The sequence below is a fragment of the Lepisosteus platostomus genome, chromosome 19 (genome assembly GCF_059453375.1).
Source record: "Lepisosteus platostomus isolate fLepPlt1 chromosome 19, fLepPlt1.hap1, whole genome shotgun sequence".
NCBI classification, from domain to species: Eukaryota; Metazoa; Chordata; class Actinopteri; order Semionotiformes; family Lepisosteidae; genus Lepisosteus; species Lepisosteus platostomus.
Genome location: NC_142629.1, coordinates 15,669,314 through 15,686,900, shown reverse-complemented (window position 1 = coordinate 15,686,900; position 17,587 = coordinate 15,669,314). Strand labels below are relative to the sequence as shown.

Here is a 17,587-nt window from a genome sequence, read left to right as displayed (position 1 = left end):
CAGCAAGCTGAGTTGTTAAAATATTTAATTGGCAGATTGTTAATCAGAGCTCTTAGCAAACAGAAACTGCTCAGAGGCCCACTCAATTGTTTTTAACAAGAGTCTCCTTGTCAGCTGTCACTCAGAATGTTCTGCTGTATTACAGCACAACAAAGTGGACAAATGAACATTCCAAATTTGGCAGCTACTTATTCTGCCTGGTACTGGGGGTGAAATGTAAGTTAAATATGTCAATGTTGATAACATCAGTCTGAGCTGGCATGGACTAAGGACATCCATCCACGATCCAACCATTTCTTCCAATTCAGGGTCATGGTGGAGCTGGAGTCTATCCTGGCATAAAATGGGCGCAAGGCAGGATACACCCTGGATGGGACACCAGTCCGTCACAGGGCAGACACACAGACATGCACACACTCACACCAGGGCCGATTTTCCCAGCAGCCACTTCACCCACCACTATGTCTTTGGACTGAATATACAAAGCTCCACACAGATAGCACCCCAGGTCTGGAACTGAACCCAGGGTGCCAGCCCTGCTAATCACAGCAGGAGTGAGACCCCTTTCCGATTATCCTCTACTGCAACACTGACCCCATCTTAGCTGGGACTGAGGGCAGCAGGGTGGAGCAGTGGTCAGCGTTCCTGAGTTCTAACTAGAAGACTATAGGTTCAGATCCCTGATGAGCTACTGCCATGGTCCCCTTGATTAAGGTACTTCACTCAAGTGACTCCAATAAAAAACCTAACTGTATAAATATAATTTTCTTTGAGTAAAACTATTAAATAAATCTAAAAACATTCTATAGTGTAGCACTGAATAACTGCCAAGTGTTTCTAGTCATTTTAAATAAAAGTGACAGAAATGCCGGGCTTCTACAATTTAAAAAGAGAAAGAGTGCGTCTTTATTATCCTCAGGGGGAAATTTGTTTCACAGCAGGCAGCAGACAATATAAAGACAACAGACGAGCAGTACATAGAAACATGAACAAGAGAATCAACTGTTGAGCAGGGTTATGGCCAGTGGTATCAATAAGAACTTGAACTTGTTTGTTTTTGAATTGGGGATTCTGTATCTGCATTCTGAGGGTAGTAATTGGAACTCATTAAACAAAGGCTGTGAAGGACCCTTGAGGATGGGATATGCATCATGCAATATCATATCATTCTAACTGATAGACGTGGGACAGATCTGAAAGATCAGCACCTTCTGACACCGTTTGACAAGACTGCCCTTATTCCTCTTCCAGATTCCCAAACCAGTAGATGAGGGCAAAAGTTAAAACAGACTCAGTAAAAGACTGATAATTCATTGTGGATCATGTTTTGTCAATCTTAAAACGTTGAACCTTTCTTAAGAAAAACAGATGCTTTGCCCTTTGTTGAAAACAGAATCGACCTCATAATTTAACTTGCGCTCCACATCACTTACTAAATACATTCATCTACCATTTACACGGATCATTCCATGAGGCTTGAGTGGTTTTTTGAAGAGAGATTCAACTGCAAATAGTTTCGTTCACACCAAGTGGAAAACTCAGCTACAACTGGATCACTGTCCCTCTCATCTACTTGCAACAAACTAATAGTAACAGAGTTACTTAAAGGAGACAACAGTGGGGGGAAAACAGTGGAAACGTTCTTGACTCTTCTGCCTGTAAGGAAACCAGTAACTCAGCTGTCAAGATTAAGATTAAGACGAAAATTAGACAATAGCTTGATTGCCAGTAAATATGACTGAATACAATTAAATGTGGAAGAGAAATCTACAAATAGCAACCTAGCATGAGACTTGTTTCAAGATGCTGGAAGACAAGGGTATCAAGTAACATCGTTCACACCCCTATCTGCCCTACAGTATAAGCAAACTTTGCCACAGTCTCACTTTTCATAATCTGTTCAAACATTTTCATATCCAGTGACGTGAGGGCAACTGGTCTATAAGCATTGAGTACATGAGGAGTCTTGACTTTTGCCACTGAAACCACAACTAATTCTTTCCAGATCTTAGGAACCTTTTGCCGATTTAATGACAATTGTTAAATAAAGGGGAAAATGCCACACAGTTGTCTAGTGCACCTTTTAATACCACCAACAGAATCAGGATTTCAGTTAATTTCAGCTGTTCTTGGTGCTTAAGAGTGTCAAATAAAATAAACTGCACATAACGCTTTGGTTTTTCATGAAGACAATTTGTTACAACAAATTCTAACACTTGTTTTTGCTGCCTAATAACTCTACTGACAAGCACTTGATATAATGTCAGGCCTCCACCAAACAGTGGTTTGCAGTGAGCACTTTCTTACCTTTAAAGCAGTTTTTATCAGGAAACCTTTTAATAATACTATTACAGTGCATCACCACCAAAGATTTACCAAAGACAGTTAATGCTAGTCATGTAATCTTGCCCAGCTACAAAAATATCACACTTTCACAACAGAAACATATTTTGGACTCGTCTTTTCAAACGATCTGAGGAGTGCGGACTATTATCGCCTGCTTTCAGATTCACAGCAATTGTCATTTTTCAACATTGGTTTCCACTCCTAAAAGATTATCCAGAGCTGAGGGTGACATCCTAACAGATAATCGTCTAATAAAAACTAATTGAGAATCATCGCAGACAATTTGCCTCATCAATTACTATAAAAATTTCACATTTATGACCGAAGCTAATAATAAAAACTTTGCACGTTAAAGACAAGACAACATACTGGTATATCCATTAAACTTGATATGCAAAACAGCTTCTCCAACACATCTAATTATGCGGTAATACACCTGGCTATACTGTATGTCATCTTTCTTTGAACAGGAGCTTAATTAGCCATTATTATTTTAATATGTGACAAAAAACTAAAAGCAACACTCAGTCTTAGAGGTTTGATACAAAACAACAAAAATGAATCTAAGATTAATCAAAAATGCAAACCTGCCAAGATGCATGGAGCAGAAGCTGGTATTGAAGACACTAAAAATTTATATGAAACGTAGTAGTTAAAGAAAGTGATGAGCTTATATGTCAGGTCACTATCTAAACCCCTATTTGCTCTGATGCTCTAACGCATACACTCTAAAGACTCATCATAATGCTTCTATAAATATCTGCAATTCGCTCTGAGGAAAAGGCCCTCCTGTGCACATCTGCACAAGATTGTTAAATGTGCTGCTGACTATACAGTGTGAGGGACATTACTATCTAATATTTCGGTAAATTAAAAAATAATTTCTAACAGGGAAGTCATCCGTTTTAGAACCAGAGAACGGAGACGCATTTCTCATGGAACTTGACTGACAGCACATGATGTTTGGGAATGGATAAGGAATCAGACACAGCTGCATGACTATGTCCTCACCCTGGAAGAAATATGGCTTACTGTATTAATATAACTGCCATATTTTCTCTTCTATTAACATATGTACTTTCTGGAAATTTTCAACAAGATGTATGTTTCAGGGCAGCAGGGAGGCACAGTGGATGGCATTGCTGCCCCAGAGCACTGGGGCCCTGGGTTCACTCTCAGACAGGAGGTGCTATCTGCGTGGAGCTTGCATGTACTCGCTGTGTTCGTGAGGTTTCCTTCCACAGTCCAAAGACACACTTGTTGGTTACCTGGCTTCTGGGAAAACGGGTCGCGGTGCGAGTGTGTGTGCGTTTGTGTCTAGTGTGTGCCCTCTGCTGGACCGGCATCCCGTCCAGGATGTACTCTGCCTTGCACCTGTTGTTTGCCGGGTTAGACTCCAGCTCCCCAGCAAACCTAAACTGGACAATTCGTCCTGATCGGATGTTTCGGATAAATAAATAATGTAATGGCTCATTTACGGGGCTAAATGAGCTTCAGTTCAATCAGTGCTCGAATGCTGCCAGGTGACAAGACTACATTTTTTTACCACCGTGTGTGCTCAGCAGCCAATATTTGAGAGAAAACAAATCGAACAGATCGAACCCAGGTCAGGGATGAGCTGCACAAGCAACTACTGAAACGAACAACTGACCTAATGCTTACATTTCTCCTAGGTTTATTAAAGTACAAACATGTGGCATTAAAGTGCTTTATATAATCCCCCCAAAAAAGAAAAAAAGACAACTAGCATGCAACTACTGGTTTAAAAGCAAGCCAATGACCTCTATGTATAATAAGTTTTGAGTGAGCTTTTCCCCTGGGGGGAAAAATGTCAATATTATCAGCAGTGCCTCAAGGAAACTGCAGCGTAAAGTATCTTTCTTACAAAGGAAAAAGGGTTCTTTAGAGCTTTAAGTAACTTTTCAGCTCCATGCACTTACAGAGGATTTGTAAAGGCTTGATATGGGAATGAGCGAAAGGCTGCCATTCACTGCTGTAGAATTTCATTCTCTTATTCTTTTCAAGTTTCGAGACCTTCATGCCGCAGTTGCTAAGAAACTGTGCAGAGTTGTGCGTCAGGTTAAAGAACGATCGCATACTTGTTCTGCAAGGTCTGTTTTTGATAGAATCCCCCCATCACTCAGAAAGGCAACAGAAACGCATCTGCAGCAGTTCAGCCACTGCTCATATTCAACCTGAATCAAATGGATTCAGAAAAAAAACCACATTCAGAAATGATAGTGTGTACTCTCTTTTGTAAATTTACCAGCTATGTTTCCGTCTTTTTTGTCATTTTAAACCTACCACCTCTGTATCTTAGAGAGAGCCCAAGGCCCTGTACACACTCTTCATCGACATGGCCCCCTGTCAGAGGCATTCATGTTTCAAAGTGGTGTAAGCAGCTCCAGACAGCTTGCAGGGCAGTCAGTAGAGACTGGAAGAGTAATGCATCTCTCTCTCTCTCTCTCGCAACACTGCTAGCTTAATGGGGCCTGGCAGATCTCCAGAGTAACTTGCATGGCGAGCTGAAGATTCAATTGGAATTTCTGGGAAGTCAGCTGTAGATGCTGAGCAGGTTCAGCCTGGTGATGTCACATCCTGGCCCTCTGAGCAAGTGCCCTTTCAACATTTATACCCCCACTCATTCACAGGTTTGAGATACTCATCACGTTGTCTTCAGCACCACTGAGACATTTTCCATTTTCCAACTGAATGTTTTCTAAGGAGAGATCCCAAAGGTTTCATCCGATACTTGCCCCGTCAAAATTTTCTCATGACACACTTTCAGAACTTAAATCCCTAAGAGAATAAGCATGATATTTCCAATAACTTCATATGATTGTGCCTCGTTTCCCAAGCACATTTTAGGAAGTCTGAAAACAGTGGTGTAGTTTCTTAAAGATTAATGGTGCGTCTAATCTTGCTCAGGTGAACTTAAGCTTTCGCCAAGAACAATTCATCACCAAATTACACACCTGTCCAGTGTGAGTTTAGGTGTGACGGACACAAGCTGGCTTTCAACTCGTTTTTCAACATCCTGGCCCGTTCTTCTGTTTCTTGCTGGAGACTCAAACTCTCTGCGATTCTGATCTGCCCTGTCTGGACGCTCACTTCGCCTCCTTGTTGAGCAGATGCCAGTTTGGTCCACAAGCGCCACAGTTTGCCTCAGGCCATGGTTTAGATGCAGATTTATTCAAACGAATCAAGAGAGGATTCTTGGGTCAATGGCAATGGGGAAAAAAAAACGTGGTAGTCCCAGTCCCTTACTTTTTGAACATTCTTTTTCTGATGTCCAGTCGCTGAGACTACTCATCTGATTACCAAAACTGGAGAAAGATGATTAACTCTTGTCTGTTTAGGATTACTTACATGTTTTACTGAGCCTCAGAGATGATTCTTTCTCCAGTTAACTACAGTATCTTCCTCTGATTTTGTTTTTCTTATTAACTGTTATACTTTGTCAATCATTTTACATTGCCTCCTATTCCTTTTCACAGTTTTTGTTTCCAGTTATTCAGCAGAGTTTGTTTTTTTTACTTCTTGTTACTGTATACACAGGTGCTACTCTAACTTTCCATCCCACGACACACTAACAAACAGCAAATATAAAAATCTGATGGCACATTGCCCTCAACCCCACTTGGCTTGCAATTTGACTGCATGAGACCGTGCATGCTCAGAAATCCAAGATAAATAAATCAGCATGCATTCTATTCTGTAAAAGTGATAAGCAGCTTGGCATACTGAGTCAGAGAAGCGTGGCTCTTTAACTATCAATTATTTATGATAACAGCACGGTTCATCGGAATTATTATTGAGATTGGCATTGGTTTGGAGGTAAGGGGAAGTACTAGCTAAGCACTTCTTTAACAACCTGTTTGTGCTACGCAGTCAGTTTCATTGTCCCCGTTGTGTTGCATGTCAGCTGGCTGGTTGCAGCTCACTACCCTCCTGCAAGTCCACTTGCTCTGTACAGACAAGCCTCTGTGATTTGGGATCCACAATAACTGCCCTATACTTGACATATTTGTGGATGAAGGACCTCGCTAGCCAAGCCTACTCGGGTATTTGAACTCCTCAAGCTCAATTAACTTTCTAAAAACAATCCAGTACTCTTTGAAGCATGCTGCATTTGAGAGCAGGTCTCTCTGAAATTCAGGAGCGTGAAGGGCGAATATAATAGGAAAGAAGGAAACCTAACTTCACAAAACATGTCACAAAAGCTCAGCACCAGGCTATTAGTGCTGATTCTGAGGGAGCTTCTGAACACTCTTTTCTTTCTTTCAATAAAAGGGCATTTTGGCAAACGTACAGGACGTATGAATCAAAAGTGTAAGTTCGCAATGTTCTGAATCTTTTAGCTCACATCTTTTTATGAAACTTTTACAATATGTCAAGAAAACCAAGTGAGAAAAGTTTCCACATTATAAATCCCCTAAACTTGAATGAATCAAAAGTGTAAGTTCGCAATGTTCTGAATCATTTAGCTCACATCTTTTTATGAAACTTTTACAATACGTCAAGAAAACCAAGTGAGAAAAGTTTCACATTATAAATCCCCTAAACTGCCGATTCGAAATCCTCACACCACACAAACACTCTAAACCACAGAAATATATCAACTTAAAAAAATACAGGTGCAGAAAGCAACAGGCAGAAGGCAGGGTACACCCTGGACAGCACACCAGTCCATCACAGGGCACACACTGGCACAAACACACACACAAGGGCCTGTTTCCCCAAAAGCCAATTATCCCACCAGTATGTCTTTGGACTGTGGGAGGAAACCAGAGCACCTGGAGGAAACTCACAGGAATACAGGAAGAACATACAAACTCCATACAGACAGCACCCAGATCTGGAATTGAACCCAGTGCCCCTGCTCTGGGAGACAGCAATGCTGTGCCACTGTGCCACATTTAAGCAAACGTAAAGAAAACACAATTTAGTTAGAGGGGAAAAAGGTACCAATATGTAATCAAAGGCGATGATCGTGATTCCACTGTAATGGGGATAGCACCCAACATTACTGAATAACTTATGCAAAAATGACCCGTCCAGCAATGCCTGGTCAATCATATGACATCACTGACCAGATCTTTGACCAACAAGTGCTAAAGTCTCCCATTAGTCTACTGCCTGTGACTTCCTTCAGGTCTCTGTCCTGGAAAGGAGCTGCACTAGGAATGCTGGTGGCGTATTCACACTTTATAAGCATATCACTGCCTGGCATAAGGGAAATTCAGCAATCACAGACTGTGAACTCCACACTCATTTTGGGACTGCAATATATTTTGACTAATGCGAAAGGGCACGCATTCATGCATGACTACATTAAATTAATTTTACACTTTGAACTGTCAAAACTTATCATTTAAAGTTACAATAAAACCATGATATTATATGAGACCGTTAAACAGAAAAAGGTCCATTTCCGATTCCTAGCAAGTAGTTTTATTGGTTATGTTATTAGATAACATAATTCTACAGCCTTTTGTCGATAAAGGGAAAACACAACATATTTGAAAGAATGTGTCTAACTACAGTTATTTTGGGTATGATAAATCAGTAATGTTCAATGATATGTAGGGGATGAAAGAGGTAACAGCGAAGTACAGAGAAGGTTTAAGATGAGTTTGCTTGTGATGAAAAAGACCCTTTCTGGAAAACACTGAAGGAGACATGCACAAGGTGTATTTCCCAAAAGGTATAACCATGTTATTACCATGAATGGGAGTTGAGTATGACCATTCCACTTATAACTCGATGGCTATTCCTGATGATATTATTCCCACCTTTCAGCTATTCCTGAGATGTCATGTACAACAACAGGTGTCTGATGAAAATTCACTCAAGCCAGGTCAAAATTCACTCAAGTCTGGTCAATAGTAATGAACCCAGCAGAGTCAAGATTTCTACAGATATTACAACTTCTTCGGTACATTACTATAAGTCCTAAATCTCCCTTTCGGCACAAACAAATACAACTCTAATGCCAGTGTTCAGTTAATCCACAGATTTAGCTTTAATTCCCCATACTATTTTAAACTAAAACCCTCCATTGTAACTAGAAATCCTTCGTTTCCTCTTTTAATCCACAAATCTGCTTCTTCTCTCTGACACAGAGGAACATTTACAAATTTGAATATAATACGCATTGTTAACATCTTTAACAGGTTCCAGGTGCTGAAACCGAAGGTGCTGCCTCGCTTCAATTTTCTTCCTTGCGTTGGACAAGGGCAGGTAGTGAAGGCAGACCTAGGTCTTTTGTTTAGCAGATTTAGCTACTGTCTAGGGAGTGTCTCGTCTAAGCCCACAAAGAGATGGGATAAAATCCCAGAAGAAGCACAGCTGCTTGTCACATATGGGGCATCATATGGAGATGCATATCTTTGGACCACAAGAGGAAGCCATCAGACGGAGAGATGCAAACTCCCAAAATAAGGTGCAATAGTCCAGCATCAAACCCTCGACTCAAGAACTTCGACACAGCAACACTGTCTGTCATGCTATGTGCTGCCCTATAAAAATGCTATTATGAAATTACTTACGAAAATGAAAGATACAGTTATTAAAAAAGTGTCTCAGTGCTTTACTGTTTCCATCATAGGTATACAGTACACAAAGATAAATTCTTCGCTACCCAGTAAAGCATTCCTGAGTACAACTTTATCATTAGCTCTTGTGTTAATATTGCCTTGCCACAACAGCTGGTGTATTAGAAATATTCTACAAATAGTAATATTTCATTCCTGCGTGCCACTGCTAAATTACTAATCAGCACCTAAGGACTGACAGAAACAAAGACAAATTGCTTAGCAGGCTATTCAGACACAGATGCAATTTGAAACCTGCCTTAATTGGCTACAGCACTCCTTTAAGACATAATTAAGAAGTAAGGACTGCTCTGTAATTACACGATACACCATGAACACAAACTCACCACCCTGCTCAGAATAAATAATGATATAATAAAGAGTCCTGCATAGACAGAAAAAGGGAATCATATAAAATTTTAAAGTACATCCACAGTGCCAGGTGCACCTCATCACAATTAAATTATTTGTGTTTAGCTATAACTTTGGGTACAGTACATTCTTTCCCATTTATACTGTAGGTTGATTTAATATAAAAGTGTGGAGAATAACAAGGTGCAGAGATGCTATTTATAAGCGTATGCTTTTTAAAGTTTCTTGTTCCTGAAACAGACCTGATGCCATCAAAACAGGAAGGGCTCATACTGTCCAAAAATCTTTCCAAGGTGCTAATAAACTCTGTTTCTGATACTTTTCTTTTACCCCCTCTGGTTCAATCTGCAAACTGCATCTAAAACATCATAATCAACCCCTTTCGGGAAAGCTTCAACTTGATGACATTTAATTAGGAAGGTTAAGGTCCGTGAGCCTTTAGGATAAGGTTCATGGGGTTCATTTAGGTTCACAAGGCTTTTCATCAGGATGAGGCTTCCGTTAAACCCCTCAAACAAAATGTGTTTGAATTTGCTGGTGTGTTTAAATTATTTGTGTACATAATAACGTACATTTATTATGAAGCCAGCAAGAGAAGGCCATTTGGCCCACAGTGGTCCTTTTGGCTGCTGAGAGATACGTGATCAACACATCTCATCCAGGCACATATATGAAAAGCAGCAAGGGTTTCATTTTCAACATTTTCACCAAGGAAGCTGGTACAGACTCCTTCACCCATTGGTGTAAAGTCTCTCCTGTGTACTTGTGTCCATTGGTTCGCCTTTCACTGTTGAATAAGAAGTAGCCAACTGGGCTGGCTTTGTCAGGGCCTTTGAGGTCACTGAATCCTTAAGTCTCCAGGTTTGAGTCTTAACAGATTCAGTGCGTTAAGTCCCTTCAGAGTACAATATTCCTTTAAAACCCAGGAACTGATATCAGTGTCCTACTCTAATGATTGCAGTGCAACAAAATGTTTTTTGAATCGAGATGGCCAAAATTGTAAACAGTGTTTTTACAGTGGTATGTCCAATGCATTGTACTATTTTAATATAGCATTGTAACATTATAATATAACTGACAGTCTTTTTTAGTTGCCCCTTCTAGCTCAGCATTTCCTGCATTACACCTAAAGTTCACCTGAAAACTTACTTGAATGATGAAAAAACTCTGGCCACCGATTTTTTAGCCTTCGATTGACTTACTCTTGGGATGTGCCTCGGGCAGAATATATTTAAAGCTTTTCCAGCCCTCCTCCGCTGATTCTGTATCTATCCAGTCCCATTCCACTTTTCTTAAGCATTGTCTCATGAGTAAGGATCCCATGTGCACAGAAACTAAACAATACACAATCTATAATTAGCTCTTTTTTGTGGAAATTTCCAGTATTCTTTTGTAGGTAAAGAAAACTATCGTTTATGTAATGGGATCAACCTGGGAGTTAATTATCATCATTATTTTCACAGCTGTCCTCTTCAGAAAAGAACTTAATCAGTCTCTTACTAGCATGCTGACCGGTAAACGTGTGAAAGATAACGTTCTAATTGTTCACCATACCTATTACCTTTTACCAAGTGTTACCAAGCGTTAATGAAAGCAGCCCAAGGGCTTCAACAGATAACATATTCCCTATGTTTTTTTTTTAATTTACAAGACAATGGAGCCTTTGAGCGCCACTACATAATAAAGCAAAATAAAAGCAGACAACAAAAGTTGAGTAACAGCTGCTTCTTTATGACAAGTCTTTAAAGTTTGAAGACGACATTTCATTCCACATCCTGACCACATTCTAGCCTGATGGCGCCAGAACCTGGAAATGCATCCAAAAAGGATATCAAGAGGCGTCTCTTTATGGAAAGGCTCTTGGGATTACTGAACAAGTGACCCAGCAAAGATGTTGAAGTCTATACCTTGGCTTCCATCAATAGTTAGATGAAATCCTTTGGTTTTTGAGACATTCAGCCATTTGACATGAAAGGGTGGCCTTTAATTTCAGGAAGAACTCTCAAGTCTCCCACTCCAACCTGAACCAGGGGTGAATCAGTGGATCTGGTAGATAAATATAATATTTGAGAACTCCTAAATTGTGAGGCAAACCTTGATTATATTTTCAAAAAAGGGCAACAGCGTTTATTTTTCCTAAGGTCAAACGTTTTAAGGTCGATATGTATAAATGGATCATGTTTTAGTGGTCTTCTATTGAATCGGTTTGAACTTATTTTCTGGTCTGGGAATGTGAAACTGAGGAGAACCAACTGCGGAGGATGGTCAAACCGTGTCAGAAAGAAAGATCTTTCGGCCCAATCCCATGTCTGTCACAGACAAGTTTCAATTGAAGCACATTCCGTTGTAAAGGACCCTTAACATCCTTTGTTTGATGAATTCCAATTACTCCACTTACTGTAGAATGCACTACATATTTCCCAGTTTAAAAACAAATAGGTTTGAGTTATCATTTACACCTGTGGCTATAACCGAGCTGAAATTATTTTATTGCATATGCGTATGTGTATTGTTTCTGGGTCTTCTTTATATTATCTGGTGCTGCAAAACAAACTGCCCCTCTTTTTCTAAGGATCAGCTGGCCACAAATTACCAAAAGGGCTAGATCCCAAAAGGTGTGAAAATCACTATATTAACAAAATTCTATGCATTATACACAGTACAGCATGCAAAAAACATGTAATGGAAAAAAACAGTGCTTAATTGTTTGTCATACACGCAATGCTTCAAATATGTCTGAAAGCTTTCAAAATTAAGAATTATGGATTCAACTTTTGGTGCCGTTTTGAGTCTAAGATTTACTTATGAAAATAACGCAGGAAAGGGCATGTGATTTTCACCATGTTCACACAGACTGGCGCTTGAAGATTATTTGCTAAAACGTAAAACCAATTCCCTTGCAGAGATGGGTTATCTTTTTTTTCCCCCATCTGTCCACAGTCTTCTGTAAAAGAGCCCTATTTCAATATTAATTCAATTAGCTCTACCGACACCCAGCCCTGGGAAGCAACACAGAGGATTTAGTTTGGGAAAATCTGGAAATAATCTCATGTTGATGCTGCTGGTGTTCTGCCGGACATGTGCAGTAATTAGTTAAGAAGAGCTTCGTGATTAATGAGCATTAAAGTTGTGCTGCTGTACTACAGTAGCAAGGCTCATCCTTCTATTTCATATAAAGACATCCCCTCAGCAAAAATATCATCCCTAGTCTGAATCTAAAGCTTTTTCACAAATAAACATGTCGGCTACACTTAGATTGGTAAATGAAGAGCTACTAAAGAATGCTGAAAAATTACTGTGACACTTTTCGAAACTAAAACACGCCACTTGTTTCAGCACTTGTTAGTCATTTCTTATCTTCCTAAATGGCATAAGTTTTATAAGCAGATAAAGATAAAGAGCAAACCTGTATGCATTAATGATGATCACACAATATAGCCGCACAGAGTTGTCTTAGACCAGTGTCAACACTCGGGCAATGAAAGTGTGTTTGCCTCATGCCTCACGGCACACAGAAGATGTGATAACATCCCTTAGGGTCATCCAAAACATTTTGCCATATTACCCTAGAGTGTAACAGGTCTCATAGCTCGAGAACAGAAAGCTACTTTGACATCACCTCCCAGGAGTCGACTAATTTTTATTTGGCTGCCACTTTTAATTCTAAGCGATTTACTTTTGCACCCTTTATAGAGCAGGGAATTTCACTGGAGCACTTTGCCCATGGAGACAACAGCAGGATCACTCTGGGATTTGATCCTGCACCCTTCCAGGGAAGAGTCCAGATCCCACATCGCTGCTCCACACTGCTGCAAAGAGGATTTGACTCCACCGTGACATGTGGAGCAGTCAGTCTTTTGGTGCGTCGGGCTCATCTGCTACACACGTGGGCTGTGGGACTCACAGGCTGGGAGATGCTTCCGAGAGATAAATCCTTTCTGGGGAAGAGCTCTGCTCTCCACAGCAGGGCTATGACTTAGACCACTGAGACTCTCAGTGGTCTAAGGTCTAAGTCCTTTCAGGCTCGGAGGGCGGTGCCGAGCTAAGAAGTTGAGAGGGAGTCAGTGTAACGTGCCTCCTGGCCTTAAAAGAGACTGGCATGGAGACGTCACTCGCCTGGGACTCCCAGCCACATTCGAGCCCTCTGTGATGAGAGGTCGGTCTTTCCGCACAACGCGTTAATCTACTGCGCTGCTATTGGGCTGTTCTGTTCTGTTCAGACACTTCCAGAGGCCTGACAGACAGCAGAGTTGAGTCTCGGCCAGATACAGGAGGAACAGTACACAGAACCCGCAAGCATACAACAGACACAGGTATTATAAAGATGATTATAATGATACAAATCAACATCTGATGCATGATGGCGAGTCTTCCAGTTGTTGCACGTTTCTTTTTCAGAAAACGAATATAAAGGAACCTGCCGGATTGACTTAGTTGCATATTAGTGTGTCTAAACTATTTTTTAACAGTTTGAAAAAGGTGACACGACTTAATGAAGAATACACGGGATCCCCTGGGGCAACAACAGTTTGCATCTCTTCCAACATCTCTGTGCATCACAATAGCTTTACATTTACAGTAAATGGGAGCGGCAAGCTTAAGCAGGACTAAAAAGAAACCGGTTACTAAAATCAGACTTACCGTGAGCATCCCGGTAGTAGGCATGGGTGACACTGCGAAACCGTTCTTGTCCTGCAGTATCCCAGATCTGCACAAGAAATCAAAATAAAAGTGGGAGTCGTACAGTAACTTCCGAGCTGCAAACCGTAATTTCTTAAGAAACATTTACGGTCTGTAATGAACAGGCAGTGGTTCCCCTACAAAACTACAGAACTCCTGCCCTGCAACATAAGTGAAGCAAGTGCTAACTGACATATTCGGTGTCGTGTTCCATGAACATGTGGAAGGATTGTTTATCACGGGAAGTTACACTATTCTAATTGTTCACTTTGACCAATGACTTCTTAAAAGACACACGCAGTATGAAATAAACGCACATTCAGCAGGAGATGCTGAATAGGACAGACGGTCGCCATTAAAGCTTAATATTTTAATTAGCGGGTAACTACATCTGCGTAAACTTGCCACAGGTGTTCCAAGTACAGTGCTAACAGAAGGCACGTATTCATCAGCGTGTCTTTAATAAGGTCATTTAAAGGAATGCCAGTGCAATCGAACCCAAGTAACCGAAGAAGTAAAGATAAGGATAAGAAAAATAAAGATCTAAGCATTCAGATTAAATTGAGACACGTGTGATATGCAAATCCGCGTTTCCCAGTATCAATACACGCTATATATTTATTCAAGATCCATGCTACCGTATAATAACATGCCAAGTCTGAAATCTGAACTAGCGTTGAATATAAAGTAACTGCACGACTACTCCAAGACGCAGAACTACAAATCAGGTCAGCAGGACATTTGATTTCACTGTTTTTCATTTCTTATTTCTCCGGTAAGACACATGATTTTACACATAGGGAAGTGTTGAACTTCTCATTTGTCATTGGGATCCTTTATTTATAGCCCACGGGATAGGCATATCTGAGTAAACGTGTATTTGCTTTTTATTTCTAAAAACAACATTTTAAATCGTCTCTCAAAATATTGCAAATACATGTTGCAGTGAAACTGCTTTGTAATAAACAATGTAACGCAATCAACAGCACTTTGGCCAAAAACTGCACAACAGGTGAAAAATATTTATACCAGCAAGATCAAAACACAACACTACTGACTATGACAAAACACGCGTCTCCAATCTTATTTAAACACGGCCATTAAATTTGTTTTCACTGCAGTGAAACTGCTTTCTAATAAACAAATAGTGTAATGCTGACAACAGCACTTGAAACAGAACCTGCACAACGGGTGAATAATATACAGTATATTTTTACCAGCAAAATCAAAACGCAACTCCACAGACTATAAAAATCATGCCGGTTTTTTTTTTTTATATTTGTTCAACAACTTCCAAATTGCTATCCAAGGTAGTACACATTTTAGAGAAGACCTAGAAAAAGAATTTCGCATCCTGGGTGTGCCACAACGTGCGAAATTGACTTTTGAAGAAAGACCATAAAATACACCTGTGTTTTCATGACGTGTTTGTTCTGAATATTTCTTTCTAATGTGTGTATCCTTTCCAGGATCGCATTGAGCTAGACTTCTATTTGGGATAGGGAATGGATAAGAAATCAGACTGTGGCATACTTGGATCGTTAAGTTTCCAATTAAGGTTTAACAAGATGGGCCATGTAAAGAACAGCTAGGTTTTAGGAACAATTTCGAAGTCTTCTTCCACAAATGCAGTTTGATTTTTTTTCCCTGCTCAACTCCAGAACCATAAATACACATTTATCTATTTTTTAAGTACCCATCCTTTATAAAACTGAATAAAAACCACACAGGTAGTATGTAGGCAGATATTTTGACGTCTGCATTTTTCACCCACTCAAATCAGGTTGGAATAAGCACTACAGATCTCTATGGCAGTGATACTCACACAGCTGATCAGACAGAGGCAACTGCCAGGCAGAACTACCGGGAATTGAAATTTAATGGGCTATGACTTGCACAGAGTATGAATTTTGATCAGCATAAGCAATACTCCAGTCGATTAATAATCAAGAGGAATGCTGGCAATTAAAACTTCCAAACCGGGAGAGAGCACTCCCCTCATAATTACATGATGCACCATACAGTGGTAAACGAGCAAGATGTCTTTTTGTATAATTTAAGCCTAGAAGGCTGAACTTTCTGCACCTCTGATTGTGATTCAGAAATATTACTTACAGCCATCAGACAATGAAACAGCAGAGTGCCTGCACAAGCAGATTAATTATATGTAGAACTATTTTTGTGAGGCACCATGGACCGGTGACCTACCGTGCCCAGTATTGAATGTCTGATTACATTAATATGGAGTTTAGCTTGTGAGAAATTATGCATCATCTTTAGAAAACAGATTTTAAGTGGGACTCAAGTAAAAAACACACTGGGAAGGCCTGAGCTCTTCATCCAGACATGCCAGGCGTGAGTTTGTGTTATGTCTCTGGCTTAATGTCACTGGGTTTGCCCGTGCCAGGTGGTGGCACGCTGTTAGGATTAGAACGCCAAGGCACTCTTGAATCCCACTCAAGCAGTGACCCTTGTGCCTTCTGGGCACTTCTGGACACCTGCAGGAGCTCAGCAACACCACTGACGGACACATGTATCCTCTTATCTGTGCTCACCCCCTGATTGGTCATTTCAGAGTTTGCACTGTGACAAAAGATGAGGAGTCAATTAAGAGTCTGTTTGTTATTCCTCGTGGACCCCGCGTGGATAGGAGGGTTGTCACAACATGCCCAGGCATTGAAACACAATTTGTCGATTCTACAAAGAAGAACATGCAAACTCCACAACAGATGGTCCCACAAATCAGAAACCCACCCATGACCAAACTGAAGAGAACCAGTTACAATTACTTCAATCCAAAAGCTCACAAAATAAAAAGGTACCGTTCTCAATCGGCTCTAAAAGCCTTAGAAGAGAGTCAATCTAATTCTTGTTGAGCTCATTGTAGTCACTGCCTAAATTACTGCTTCTTGAAAACAAAAGAAGTTGTGCAAGTCTTACCTGTAGCTTCACCTTCACCCCATCGATGTTCAACACCTTGTTCTGAAAAATAAAGGTTGAATTAATGCACTGAATGCAAAGGAACCATGAGATTCACGAGGATTCAGCAGTGAGCATACAACCAACAGACTAGTGTGGTCCCCAAGGACAGGCAGCCTGGTCATTAATAATATAAAAAATGTACATTTTCAAACTTAAAATTGCCTATTTGTTTCCACTGGTTTATGAAAGTGTTCAGTAATGTCTGCCTGAAATTACCCACATTCTATAATAATGGCTTTTCCGGTCTCAGTCGTTACCTGTTAATTCCTCAAGGGAACAAGAAATAAATTCTGGGTCAAAAAAGAAAAGGATATGAATGCCCTTAGAAAGGAGTCTTTCTGCCAGGATGCGTTTTGTCATGTTACACTGGCCAGCTCAGCTACCTCTGAACAAAAGAAAAAAACTCTAGACATTTGTATCACTACATTAAACTGCAGACTTGGAAATAAAAAGGAACACCTTCACACCGTTTCAAGGGGCGCGTGAAGTTTGTATTTTAAAAAGAAAAATGTATAAGTAGCAGTAGACTGCTCACCAGTTTGTGTTAAGTGCATCGTTTTTCGCTTGTGTGCTTGACAAAGGACCAGATACTGTGTTATATCTGAGATACT

General features: G+C 40.3%; 1 protein-coding gene across 1 annotated transcript in view; it reads right to left on the bottom strand.

Moving 5' to 3' along the window:
- rab26 (RAB26, member RAS oncogene family) overlaps window positions 1-17,587 on the bottom strand; it is a 144,647-nt gene that overhangs the window by 65,674 nt on the left and 61,386 nt on the right. Inside the window, exons 3-4 of the mRNA XM_088613148.1 lie at window positions 16,935-16,976; window positions 13,956-14,022 (exon numbers count right to left, since the gene is read on the bottom strand). Of these exons, the coding sequence (XP_088469274.1) occupies window positions 13,956-14,022; window positions 16,935-16,976 (109 nt within the window). The remainder of the gene's footprint in view (window positions 1-13,955; window positions 14,023-16,934; window positions 16,977-17,587) is intronic.